Source organism: Heterodontus francisci, chromosome 12 (assembly GCF_036365525.1).
Source record: "Heterodontus francisci isolate sHetFra1 chromosome 12, sHetFra1.hap1, whole genome shotgun sequence".
Lineage (NCBI taxonomy): Eukaryota > Metazoa > Chordata > Chondrichthyes > Heterodontiformes > Heterodontidae > Heterodontus > Heterodontus francisci.
The window spans coordinates 27,295,548-27,309,510 of NC_090382.1; the positions used below are offsets into that span (position 1 = coordinate 27,295,548).

The window sequence follows — 13,963 nt, forward strand, 5'->3', positions numbered from 1 at the left end:
GCCTGGACTTTACTGTCATTTAGACCTCCAATAAACATGTCTCTAAGATTGACTTCTAAGTTCATGCCATACCCAAAGTGGCAAAGAGTTTCTTTAATTCGAGAATATAATCTGCAATAGATTCACTTGGAAACTGCTTCCTTTCATGGAATGCAATTCTCAGTGTAATTTCATTCTTATTTGTGCTATAATATATGTCCAGAATCTCATTAATTTCAGAATAGTCCATAGTACTGGGCTCTTGGGGGCAACATTGGTTAGACGCCATCTTAAAAACATCTGGCCCCATAATGGTGAGGAAAACATTTACTTTATCATCATCTCCAATTTTATCTTCTTTCAGCCAAATGTGCAACCTTCGTTCATAAATACACTAGTCCTCTTTGTTAGGGTTGAATTCCCCCATTGTCCCAAAATATGTCTTCAGTGCTACTTTTTTTCAATTATGTCCCACACTGACCCACACTGAATTGTATCTGAACACAATGTGCACACACACAGGGCAATCTTTCAAATTGCCCCAAACTTCCTCAAAATCAACTTTGGGAGTTCCTAAATGTGTGTCACAATGTTCTTCACTCCACAATTTTTCAAAGGAAAAGTAAATAAAGAATTTTGTCCCATCCTTATCAACGTCTTTCCACTGTGTATTTCATTGAATAAGACTAACATGTGGACTCACGGCAGGCTGCCATTATTGGACTAACTTTATTTATACCTCCCCAAAAGAGAATTCAGCTGAGAGGGCAGTATTACAAACTGCCCAGCCATTACAATATACTACAGCAACCCTGAGTTTTCCTCTCTGATTTCAGCATCTCAACAGTGAACTGGGTAAAATCAGTTAACTCAGCATAGACCCGTGATCAGAACATTGTCTCTTCCACTCTGTAAAGCTCAGTAATACACTGGGTAGTACACTCTCCCACTTTACCTTCGGAGGCATCTAGAGGATGGATTTCACCTAGTGCATGATGAAGATGTTGCTAACACTCAAAATCTCATCGTTCTGCTCCATAGATACCCCTATGAAGTCAACAGAATCATAGCAAGCATATATAATATAGACAAGCTTGTATGTGTGTATATGCATGTGTGTATATATATGTGTTTATATGCATGTATTTGTGTGTGCTTATGTATGCAAATGTACATTTTTTTTTATTCGTTCATGGGATGTGGGTGCCACTGGCTAGGCCAGCATTTATTGCTCAAGCCTAATTGCCCTTGAACTGAGCAGCCATTTCAGAGGGCATTTTAAGAGTCAACCACATTGCTGTGGATCTGGAGTCACATGTAGGCCAGACCGGATAAGGATGGCAGATTTCCTTCCCTAAAGGATATTAGTGAACCAGATGGGTTTTTACAACAATCGACAATGTTTTCATGGTCACACTAGACGGGCTTTTTAATTCCAGATTTATTAACTCAAATTTCAAATTTCACCATCTGCCGTGGTGAGATTTGAACCCACGTCCTGACAGCATTAGCCTGGGCCTCTGGGCTACCAGTTCAGTGACATTACCACGACGTCATCACCTCCCCCTTTATGTCTGCATATATGGGCTGACTTTTACTCACCTTCCAGCATTGGAGATTGTGACGGGGGGGACTGGAAAATTCTTCCGGGAGAGGGCCGCCACAACTCCCGACGCTGAGAAGGCCCCACAGCATTTTACCTGCGGCGGTGGGGCCTTCATTTCAATATGTCAATAAAGGTTAATGCGTGCAAATAAACTTACCTGGTCCCAACGGCCGTCCCACGTCAATATTCCAGTGGCCGGCCGGATCTCCTGCACCTTCGGTTATCCGCACGGGCATCCGAGGTGTGACACTGGCGGGGAGGGGGGAGCAGTGAAATTCTCAGGGCAGTGGGGGGGAGTGGTGAAAACAGATTCAATTAGCTGAGGGGATGGTGGGAAGGGGTTGAAGGGGGAGGATTGCAAAGTTTGGAGTTGAAAGGTTGGGACCGGCAAAAATGGTTTTCCGGGGGCGAGAGGGAAATAAATATATTGTTTCATTATTGCGGGGGTGGAAGAGGGGCTTTAATGTATGATGAAATGATTTTACAAGGAGGAGGTGTTATCAATTTTGGAAAGTGTGAAAATAGATAAGTCCCCTGGGCCAGATGGGATTTATCCTAGGATTCTCTGGGAAGCTAGGGAGGAGATTGCAGAGCCTTTGTCCTTGATCTTTATGTCGTCATTGTCGACAGAAATAGTGGCGGATGACTGGAGGATAGCAAATGTTGTCCCCTTGTTCAAGAAGGGGAGTAGAGACAGCCCTGGTAATTATAGACCTGTGAGCCTTACTTCGGTTGTGGGTAAAATGTTGGAAAAGGTTATAAGAGACAGGATTTATAATCATCTTGAAAAGAATAAGTTCATTAGCGATAGTCAGCACGGTTTTGTGACGGGTAGGTCGTGCCTCACAAACCTTATTGAGTTTTTCGAGAAGGTGACCAAACAGGTGGATGAAGGTAAAACAGTGGATGTGGTGTATATGGATTTCAGTAAGGCGTTTGATAAGGTTCCCCATGGTAGGCTATTGCAGAAAATACAGAAGTATGGGGTTGAAGGTGATTTGGAGCTTTGGATCAGAAATTGGCTAGCTGAAAGAAGACAGAGGGTGGTGGTTGATGGCAAATGTTCATCCTGGAGTTTAGTTACTAGTGGTGTACCGCAAGGATCTGTTTTGGGGCCACTGCTGTTTGTCATTTTTATAAATGACCTGGAAGAGGGTGTAGAAGGGTGGGTTAGTAAATTTGCGGAAGACAATAAGGTAGGTGGAGTTGTGGATAGTGCCAAAGGATGTTGTAGGGTACAGAGGGACATAGATAGGCTGCAGAGCTGGGCTGAGAGATGGCAAATGGAGTTTAATGCGGAAAAGTGCGAGGTGATTCACTTTGGAAGGAGTAACAGGAATGCAGAGTACTGGGCTAATGGGAAGATTCTTGGTAGTGTAGATGAACAGAGAGATCTTGGTGTCCAAGTGCATAAATCCCTGAAGGTTGCTACCCAGGTTAATAGGGCTGTTAAGAAGGCATATGGTGTGTTAGCTTTTATTAGTAGGGGGATCGAGTTTCGGAGCCACGAGGTCATGCTGCAGCTGTACAAAACTCTGGTGAGACCGCACCTGGAGTATTGCGTGCAGTTCTGGTCACCGCATTATAGGAAGGATGTGGAAGCTATGGAAAGGGTGCAGAGGAGATTTACTAGGATGTTGCCTGGTATGGAGGGAAGGTCTTACGAGGAAAGGCTGAGGGACTTGAGGTTGTTTTCGTTGGAGTGAAGGAGGAGGAGAGGTGACTTAATAGAGACATATAAGATAATCAGAGGGTTGGATAGGGTGGATAGTGAGAGTCTTTTTCCTCGGATGGTGATGGCAAACACGAGGGGACATAGCTTTAAGTTGAGGGGTGATAGATATAGGACAGATGTCAGAGGTAGTTTCTTTACTCAGAGAGTAGTAGGGGCGTGGAACGCCCTGCCTGCAACAGTAGTAGACTCGCCAACTTTAAGGGCATTTAACGGGTCATTGGATAGACATATGGATGAAAATGGAATAGTGTAGGTCAGATGGTTTCACAGGTCGGCGCAACATCGAGGGCCGAAGGGCCTGTACTGCGCTGTAATATTCTAATTCTAAAAAAAAAGGTGATGGTGACTTTAAAAATGCAAATAATCTGTCAAGGCGTGAAGCCCTTTAAAAATGACACCGGCGCCTGCGCGGTGGCGTCGGAAGCCATTGCCAGGGAGAGCGCGGCCGCCCCCTCTACATCATTGAGGGCTGCCGCTCCGGCCCCTCCATTTAAATGAGACCCCGCTTGAAGTATTGCAGGGGCTCAGTGACGGCAGATCTGCGCGTGCTCATAAAATTCAGCCCTATGTGTGTGAATATGCACATTGGTTGAAATGTATTAAACCATATTGTGACATGTTAAGGCACTAAACAAATGCAAAAATTCTTTAACATTACTTAACAACTTGATCAACAAAACCACTGTGTGTTCCTTCTAAGTAAAGTATACGTTTGCTTTACTATGTAAACCAGCATCGCATTCCAATAACTGTTTTCACACTTACATTTCTCAAAGTTTTCTTCATATGTTCTATTGACTAAAGTCCAAGTGTAGTTCATATCTTGCCAGCACGATTCAGGTGATGTGCACTTCTCCAGACTGTCTACAGTGATGTTGTCCTGTAGCTTTAAACAAGAGTTAGTTAGCAGCACAAACCAAGAATTCTGCAATAGGCTATCGTAACAATTGGGTTCAAGGTGGTTTCAACTTCATTGCAAGTTAGATATGGATGAGGAAACCCATTCAGCTCATCCATCCAGAATGATCCAATACAACATTCAGCTTCCACTTCAAAGGATTGCAAATATTTTGTCCCTACCCAGGATCCATTCCATGCGTTGATCACTCTTTATGTGAAGAAGAGGTCCCTGACATCAATTCTAAATTTGCCCTGTGTTAGTTTATGTTATCTCTTGTTCCAGAATTTTGACCCAGCGATGATGAAAGAATGGTGAATTATTTCCAGGTCAGGATAATGTGTGACTTGGAGGGAACTTACTTGAAATTCCCTCACTAATCCTGCTCCATCTCTCTACTTCTTTCTCCTCCATAAAGATCCAGTTTAAAACCCAATTCAACCAAGCTTTTGGTCACCCCATTTAATTTCATTTTGGGCTTGTCTGTTTTTCCTTGTGCCTCTATGACATGTCTTGGGATGTTTTTCTGTGTCAAGGTCACTATATAAATGCAAGTAGCTACAATCCCTATGCCATTAACATTGCTCCTGCTTTAGTTCTGGCCTATCACGTGGTCAGTTTAGTCTGCCTCCTGTTATGACCGAGATTGAAGGAATGAACTGTCTTTCTCTAGTTCCACTGGTCACAACGTATGTTTAAATATTTTACCCAGTTACCGATATGGCCAATTATATACTTTATCCATATTAGTTTCAGAATAAAAATCTGCCATCCAGGTTTCTTTAATAAACAACAATATTATTGACTTATTATAAAACAAACTTATTCAATAAACATGCAAAGCTTATTAACACACAGTTTGAAATATGAAAGTATAAATTATACCCTTCTAAAATAAGCTTAACACGTACACACATGTACACACACACACCAGCTATAGGGAAGAAAATAAAGAAAAAAACTGGCTCTGCAGAGATTAACTTTTAAAAAATACTTTGGCAAGATATTGTCAATTCTTGAAGAACAAGGATAAGATATGGAATGTTCCAAATGGCCTTTGATCTGGCATCCGGGTACACCCGGCTGTCACTGGGATCTTTCTGGAGCTGTTCTATTTCAGAGATGTCTAAGAGTAGTCTTGCAGGCTTTTCAGGAAGATTACTGCCTCAGTGGTTTCAGCTATCACACTGAATTCTCAGAAGATTTTCCAAAACAGGTGGAAAAGACTGAGTTGGGTAGCTTCTCTCTTAGCAGGCTGCACACCAACTGAACATTTAAACAGTCCAAGCCAAATCAAAAAGCCTCAACTCCTGACAACCATAAACCTAGACAAGTGACTTCTCTGTAAACAACTCCAATAGCCAGCAAGGCTCCTTATGTTTATTTTAGCACTTCATTGTCTCTTCCAGTAAGTGTTTTTTTTTAAATCCGAAGTGTCCTTCCAGTAACCCTTTTGAAAAAAAACATATCCAGGCATCTCCTTGGTCTTTCAACACGAGTCCTCAAAAAAATATTAATAACGGAAGCACCTTCATGACACTCCCTTCAAAGTAATATTAGAAAAGACCTAAAGCTGAAGCAGAATTTGTCATTTCTCAGTGCCTCAGATAACATCCTTACCTGTACAATCCTCTTGATGCACCATATCTTCACGAGACTCCTATTCCGGAAACTTTCATCCCCAATCGCGATTGCAGTGATTACAGATTTATCAACCTAAAAAAGTTAAAGAAAGAAGGAATATAGATATTTTTCTGAAATATTCTAGCAATTTAACTTGCTACTCATGCATCATTGTAGCATTGCTCATGGTGAGTAAGAGAATACAGATTTTATTCGTCAATGTCCTGTGAGTTGTTGGGTGCAGTTTGGAGCTGAGTTTACTAGGTGATCTCCTGAGATGTTGTTGGATGCTGTGGAAAGGCAACTTTACTAATTAAGCTCCCATGGTGTAGCGAAGTAAGCTTTTAGTTATGTACCAGGAAAACAAACAGCAATCACTATTTAGCAATTCCATTCAGCTACTGGACATATCCTCCACCTTCATAAAATCTCACTCCAGTCTTCTAAAATATTAAGCAAAGTTATGAAACAAGAGATGAACAAAGCACATAATTCTATATTTCATGTATGCATTTTCCCACCTTATTCCTTGAGTGAACAACTTTTTTTAAAGGTTACCCTTAAACTAAGCTCATTCTTTTGAAAATAACTTTTAAATATTGGGCAGTGATTATTTTCCTTTACTATCTTGTCACAGTGGTGGAAAAATGAATCTAAACTGTTCCTTGAAATTTCAAATCAATTTCTCTTTTGTTCAGCTTGAAACAAACTCTTTGGGCTGAAATTCATTCTCCCATCGCCGGGAGAAATTTATTTACAGTGTAGTGGGGGTGGGAGTGGGGGCGTAGGTGGGTATGGGGTTAAACGGCGTAGTTTCTGTGCAGGTCTGGCAGCCTTTTAAAAATGGCGCCAGCGCCTGGTAGCAGGTGAAAAAATAGCGGCCCGCACACATGAGCCGTGTGCCACCAAGCTGCTTCGATCCAGCATGCCCGTTTAAATACACAAGGCGGGCCACCTCCCCCCCCCCCCACCAATCACCTAGTGGGGGCGGCCTTAGCGATACTGTGAACATCGTCAGCTGCTTCTGCGCTGGCGCTGGCACATTTTTAAAGAAAATGTACAGAAACTATAGAGTTGAACCCTGTTACCCTCCCCCCCACTATACTGTAAATACATTTCTGACCCGTACCTCCCCAGTACAATGAAAATAAATGGCCGCCCCGTTCCCCCACCCGTTCCCCCCTTCCCTACCTCGGTGGCACCAGCTTACCCTCACCGGGAAAATGAAGGCACATGAGTGCCAGCTGTCACACGGAAGATCATGGACAGCTGGTAAGATCACAGTGAATGGCATTAAAATGTATTAATTTCCTTTATTTAAATATTTCATAGAATAGAATAGTTATTGCACAGAAGGAGGCCATAAGGCCCATCATGTCTGTGCCAGCTCTCTGCAAGAGCAAATCACCCAGTCCCATTCCCCTGCCTTTTCCCCATAGCCCTGCACATATCTTCAGATAATTATCCAATTCTCTTTTGAAAGTCACCATTGAATCTGCCTCCATCCCACCCTCAGGCAGTACATTCCTGATGCAACCAATCACTGCCTAAAAGCTTTTCTTCATGAAAACCTCTGGTTCTTTTGCCAATCATTTTAAATCTGTGTCCTCTGGTTCTCGACCATCCTGCCAATGGGAACAGTTTCTCTCTCTCTATTCTGTCCAGGCCCCTCATGATTTTGAACACCTCGATCAAATCTCCTCTCAACCTTCACTAAGAGAACAGCCCCAGCTTCACTAATATATCTTCATAACTGAAGTCTCTCATCCCTGGAACCATGCTCATACATCTTTTCTGCACCCTCTCTAATTCCTTCACATCCTTTCTGAAGTATGGTGCCCAGAATTGGACACGGTACTCCAGTTTTATAAAGGCTCACCATATGTTCCTTGCTTCTGTACATGCATTTATTTATAAAGCCCAGGATCTCATATGACTTTTAACCACTTTCACAAAATGCCATGACACCTTCAAGGATTTGTGCACATATACCCCAGGTCCCTCTGCTCTTGAGCCCCTTTTAGAATTGTATCTTTTATTTTATATTGCCTCTTCTCGTTCTTTCTACTGAAATGTATCACTTCACACATCTCTGCATTAAATTTCATCTGCCACATGTCCGCCCAACCTCTCTATGTCCTCGACGTCTATCACTATTCTCCTCACAATTCACAAAACTTCCAAGTTTTGTGCCATCTGCAGATTTTGAAATTGTGCCCCGTACACTATGACACCAGGTCATTAATATAGATCAAGAAAAGCAGTGGTCCTAATACTGAACCCTGGGAAACCCCACTATATACCTTCCTCCAGTCCGAGAAAAAACTGTTCACCACTATTCTTTGTTGCCTGTCACTCATGCAACTCAGTATCCATGCTGCCAATGTCGATTTTATTCTGTGGCCTTCAACTTTGCCAACAAGCCTGTTACATGGCACTTCATCAAATGCCTTTTGAATGTCCATGTACACATCAACTGCATTACCCCCATCAACCGTCTTTGTTATTTCATCAAAAACCCAATCAAATTAAACATGATTTGCCATTGACAAATCTGTTCTGGCTTTCCTTAATTAATCCACATTTGTCCAAGTGACTGTTAGTCCGGGGCAATATTATCATTTCTAAAAGCTTTCCCACCACCAAGGTTAAACTTAATTGCTGGGCTTATCCTTAGACTGTCCTTTGAACAAAGGTATAACATTTGCAATTCTCCAGTCCTCTGGCAACACTACTTTAGCTAAAGAGAACTGGAAGATTATGGCCAGTGCCTTTGCAATTTTCACCCTTAATACCCTCAGTATTCACGGATGCATCCGATCTGGTTCTGATGACTTACCAACTTTAAGTACTGCAGCCTATCTGATACCTCCTCTTTGCTAATTTTTAGCTGATCCAATGTCTCTGCTACCTCCTCTTTCACTACCACTTTGGCAGCACCTTGTTCCCTGGTAAAGAAAGATGCAAAGAACTCACTTAATACCTCAGCCATGCCTTCTGTCTCTATGCGTAAATCCCCTTTTTGGTCGCTAATTGGCCCCACTCCTTTTTACCAACCTTTTACTATTTATATGCATATAAAAGACTTTTGGATTCCCTTTTATTTTGGCTGCCACTCTCTTCTCATGCTCTTCCTTTGCTGCTGCTTTTCTTTTTTGACTTCCCCACTGAACTTTCTGTATTCAGCCTGCTTCTCACTTACATTATCAACCTGACATCTGTCATTCACACCCTTTGTCCATTTCATTTTACACTATATCTCTTTTGTCATCCAGGGAGCTCTGGCTTTGTTTGTCCTAACTTTTCCTCTCATGGGACAGCAACGCAACTATACGCAAGCTATCTCCTCTTTAAAGGCAGACCATTGTTTAATTACAGTGGGCCACAACAGAGCCTTGACACCTCCAGGAAGATCGGGCCTAGCAAGCCTGGCATCGGGATCCTGGCCTTTGAAGAACAGCTGTTTTTATATCAGGGAAAGAGATACCAGAAACATCTTGGATTTTGATCATCTGACCACAAACATTTTAAACACACCTGTCATTATACACAAAGTGAACCAATTGTACAACATTGCTTAAGTTTGAATTATTCCCCATTCCAGCCTGTAATTAACAAAACTTGCAATATTCTGTTGTAACATTCTAATGGAATAACATAGGTACAGGAATCTGAACAGCAGTTGTTGTTTTTTTATTCTTTTAGTGCAGAGAATCAAATGAAATGTGCAGCACAGTAACAGGCCATTTGGCCCAACTGGTTCATTCCAGTGCCTTATGTACTGTGACTGGACTGCCATTAGTTTGAGACTAAACAAAATGCAAATTATTATCGTACTCGCTATACACGGTAAAAGAAATAAATGCCATTAAAAGGATAACTGCTGTCCCTACCTGTATAATGTAGTCAGTAAATGGATCTGTAATGATACCAAGGAGGTTTGGTGCATCCTTTCCTGTCTGGATTTTAAAGCTACCCACCACGACTTTAGTGAGTCGATACAAGAAGCCGCTGGCCACCTCGATTGGCAGCAGCACCAGCACAGAGAGCCAATTGAAGCAATCATGGACAGTGGCACCTGCGAAAGCCCTGTAATTAATTTAAAACATATGTGGCAATGTAGAACGACTTGAATGATTTTTGTTTTAGAAAGAAACTTGAACGATCAGTTTGAATGACAGATGGTTCGCAGATGGCTCATTGATAGATCTGGAAGACCCCAATTCTGAGTCTCTGGTCTGTCCTGATCCCAGCCACAATGGTGAGGCAATTTGCTTCAGGGCTGCTAGATTAGAGTGGAGATCAGCCAAAATTTCCATGTCCTGATTGTTATCTAATGATCCCTGCTGAAAGTCAGACGCAGTCTTTGTTGAGGACAGGATCAGGATTGGCTGGGATGCCCACACCCTCTGCCACCAACCACCCTCCCCCACCGTCTGCCCCACATAGTTAAAATGCCCACTAATACTCAAGACTTTGGAGCCTTAATGGACTGCAAATCATGAGCTGGGTTCACGTGCAGTTTCACGCTGCGAGGGTGGGAATTGGAAACTTGAAGGAGGGTCAATTGGGAAATACATTGGAAAACAGCCAGGACCTTGGGGATCATTCCCCTGTATGAGTCAGTGTTCGCAGGACAGATAGGGAGAACCGTGATGGTGAAAACAGAATAAGCAGGTTTACTGGTTGAATCAATAGTTACTAAATAGTCAAAGCTAATTACTCACTGATTTTCACATTGCAACATGTTCTTTTACTGCTAGCATTCTAGGATGGATATCTGGTCCATGTTTTTGACTTAGATAGTTACAAATGAGTTAGATAAACATAGCAGTAGAAAAAGGCCACAAAATCACCTTCTAAGAATAAATCCTTATTTTCCATGTCTGCCCCCATGAGCCTTTGTTTGACAGCTCACACCTCACTACACAGCTAGGCTGTGTCTTAGCATTGATATATGTGCTGCTCTGTGCGGAGGCACAATTTCTTGACATAAGACAATGGAAAATCTAAAGGCCCTTCTTTTGATCATTGCACCAGTAGATAGTATGAGCATTGAAGACAATGTAGCATGAGATTAAATTATAAATCCTGACCAGGACTGAGCTCATTGAACCTCATGGACACAAGCCTACTCAGATCCCAGATGCTTTGGAAAGAACCCAAGCCCAATGACTTGTAATTGCTGCAACATAATTAATGGACTATCTTACCGTTTGAATTCATTTCTATCTCCTGCTTGCATTAGGGCCACAATAGTATTTGTTACTGAAGTTCCAATATTGGATCCCATGATAATGGGAATTGCAGAACGTACTCCCAGTACTGGAAAAGCAAAGATATAAGTTGAGTGCTTGTATTCAGCATACTGCAGATGTAGAACTTGATAAATAACATTACAAATGAGCATAAATTTCTCCATTGTAATCCTGATCCATTGGAATGCTTCTGACATTATCTGTTGGCATATATTAATTTATCTTAGCACTATCAGATTATCTGTCTGATGCAGTTATATCTCACAATGTCAAGTCATGTAAGGTCAGAATTAGGTTGGATGCCAGGTGATGGTTCTTTTCCAAGATTAGTGGATGTCTGGACCAGGCTACCGACGCATGCGGTGGATGCCGATTCACTGAATTCTTTCAAGCAAGAGCTGGACTTGTTTCTGGCTGAGGTGGAGCTCACATCGTACAAAAGGGAAGTAATTTACATCATTAATGAGTGGTATTGCTGTGACAGACTAGTTTTGATTGCCAAAAGGGGTCGGAGAGGAATTTCCCAGATTTTTTTGCCTTGGGTATTTATCTCGTTTTTTGTCTCGCCCAGGAGAGCATGTTGCATTTGGTTGCGTGGGGAAGTGTGTATATTGTGATGCAAAAGGCATTGCGTGTGAGAGTCTGGATGGACCAGCAAGTCATTTCCTTTATGCATCTATCGGGTGTATGTATTATGTTACGATCAGGTGAGAAAGTGATCTAGGGTCCCCTTTAAGCCTTCACTTGGTCTTACTGTAACAGGGTTTTATTTTTAAACACACTGTGTTTTTAGCTCCACCTTGGTGAATCCTTGTTCGTTGCTTTCCAATTATAAGGCAAAGAAACCAGCACAAACAGGTTTTCTGAGGTTTAAAGAAGAAAAGTTGAAATGTATGAAACTTGAACTTAAACTCTAATTCGGTTGATGCCTACGGATACATGACACACCCATGTTAGCATGCATACGCAATACACACATGCAAATAGAGACAGAAAAGAGCGGGAGAAAAATAATATGGAAAAGTTTGAGGCAGTATCTGAAGAGTCTTTTATGTTTCTTTGAGCTCACTGTAGAGTTCTTGATTGGAGGTAATTCTTGCTTGTCGTTGGGGCCCAGTATTCTTCTTAAACCATGTTCGCGGTGGGAGACTTTTCTCTCTTGGGATTCATGTGTCTTCAGTGGATTCAGAGGCTTGTGAGAAAGACGGGAAGAAGACAGGAGAAATCTTCTCAGTCCTTGAGCAAACAGTCTTTCTAGTTCAAACTCCCTGTGGCCAGTTCAAAAAACCTGGAACAGCCAGATAGTTATGTGACCAGCTGGTCTAACCAGTCCTGGAGTGTATCACCTTAGCAGTCTCTGGAATGCACCTCTTACACACAATACCTGGTGATCAAGGTCCATTGTGGGTTGAATATGTCAGGGAATAGTCCTTTGTCCTTTCAAGCACTGTCTGTTACATGCAAATGCCTTTTCCAGCCATGGCTGATCTGTTTAACAAGTCCTTTCCTTGCTCCAGCAACAGTTTAAAATCAATATTTATGACAAAATTAATGTGCCTCATTCTTGGCAGATGGGGGCCTAGCATGACACCTCCACACCTAGCGGAATGAAATGCGAGTTGAGAAAATGCATTTCATTAAAAGGGTTGAGAGAAAATATAAGATACAGAAAAAAAATGCATTTCTCTCATTCATTCACAAATCCTAAAACTTATTAAACTTGCCCCATTTGGCATCTCAATAAACATGTGCTTCTTTGGGGAAGGTTTTCTTCAGTTTGCCCATTTCCATAGCTGTCTAGGGTCTTTGAGATGGTTAGGTTTAATTCGCCTTGAGTTGGAATTTTTTTTTTCAGGAGAGTCAGTAGTGGGCAGGTCTATCCTGAACTCTCTTTCAGTGTTTTGCTGAGTGAGGCAAAGGCTTTTAACTTCTGTGGATGGATGGCTGCTTTTTATCTTTTTTTTTATTCATGGGATGTGGGCGTCACTGGCTATGCCAGCATTTATTGCCCATCCCTAATTGCCCTTGAGAAGGTGGTGGTGAGCTGCCTTCTTGAATCGCTGCAGTCCATTTGGGGTAGGTAGACCCACAGTGCTGTTAGGAAGAGAGTTCCAGGATTTTGACCCAGCGACAGTGAAGGAACGGCGATATAGTTCCAAGTCAGGATGGTGTGTGATTTGGAGGGGAACTTGCAGGTGGTGGTGTTCCCATGTATTTGCTGCTCTTGTCCTTCTAGTTGGTAGAGGTCGCAGGTTTGGAAGGTGCTGTCTAAGGAGCCTTGGTGCGTTGCTGCAGTGCATCTTGTAGATGGTACACACTGCTGCTGCTGTGCGTCGGTGGTGGAGGGAGTGAATGTTTGTAGATGGGGTGCCAATCAAGTGGGCTTCTTTGTCCTGGATGGTGTCGAGCTTTTTGAGTGTTGTTGGAGCTGCACCCATCCAGGCAAGTGGAGAGTATTCCATCACATTCCTGACTTGTGCCTTGTAGATGATGGACAGGCTTTGGGGGGTCAGGAGGTGAGTTACTCGCCTCAGGATTCTGGTCAATGGTAGCCCCTAGGATGTTGATAGTGGGGGATTCAGCGATGGTAATGCCGTTGAATGTCAAGGGGAGATGGTTAGATTCTCTCTTATTGGAGATGGTCATTGTCTGGCACTTGTGTGGCGCGACTGTTACTTGCCACTTATCAGCCCAAGCCTGGATATTGTGCAGGTCTTGCTGCATTTCTACATGGACTGCTTCAGTATCTGAGGAGTCACGAATGGTGCTGAACATTGTGCAATCATCAGCGAACATCCCCACTTCTGACCTTATGATTGAAGGAAGGTCATTGATGAAGCAGCTGAAGATGGTTGGGCCGAGGA

General features: G+C 42.5%; 1 protein-coding gene across 6 annotated transcripts in view; it reads right to left on the reverse strand.

Moving 5' to 3' along the window:
• Positions 1-13,963, reverse strand: part of LOC137375789 (sodium-dependent phosphate transport protein 2A-like) — a 102,154-nt gene that overhangs the window by 66,175 nt on the left and 22,016 nt on the right. For 5 of the 6 annotated variants that reach the window (XM_068043243.1, XM_068043240.1, XM_068043239.1 and 2 more), the window contains 4 exons: positions 11,055-11,166; positions 9,735-9,930; positions 5,839-5,934; positions 4,086-4,206 (listed from right to left, as the gene is read on the reverse strand). In XM_068043243.1, coding sequence (XP_067899344.1) covers positions 4,086-4,206; positions 5,839-5,934; positions 9,735-9,930; positions 11,055-11,166 — 525 coding nt within the window. The remainder of the gene's footprint in view (positions 1-4,085; positions 4,207-5,838; positions 5,935-9,734; positions 9,931-11,054; positions 11,167-13,963) is intronic. The other variant, XM_068043238.1, reaches the window with a different exon arrangement.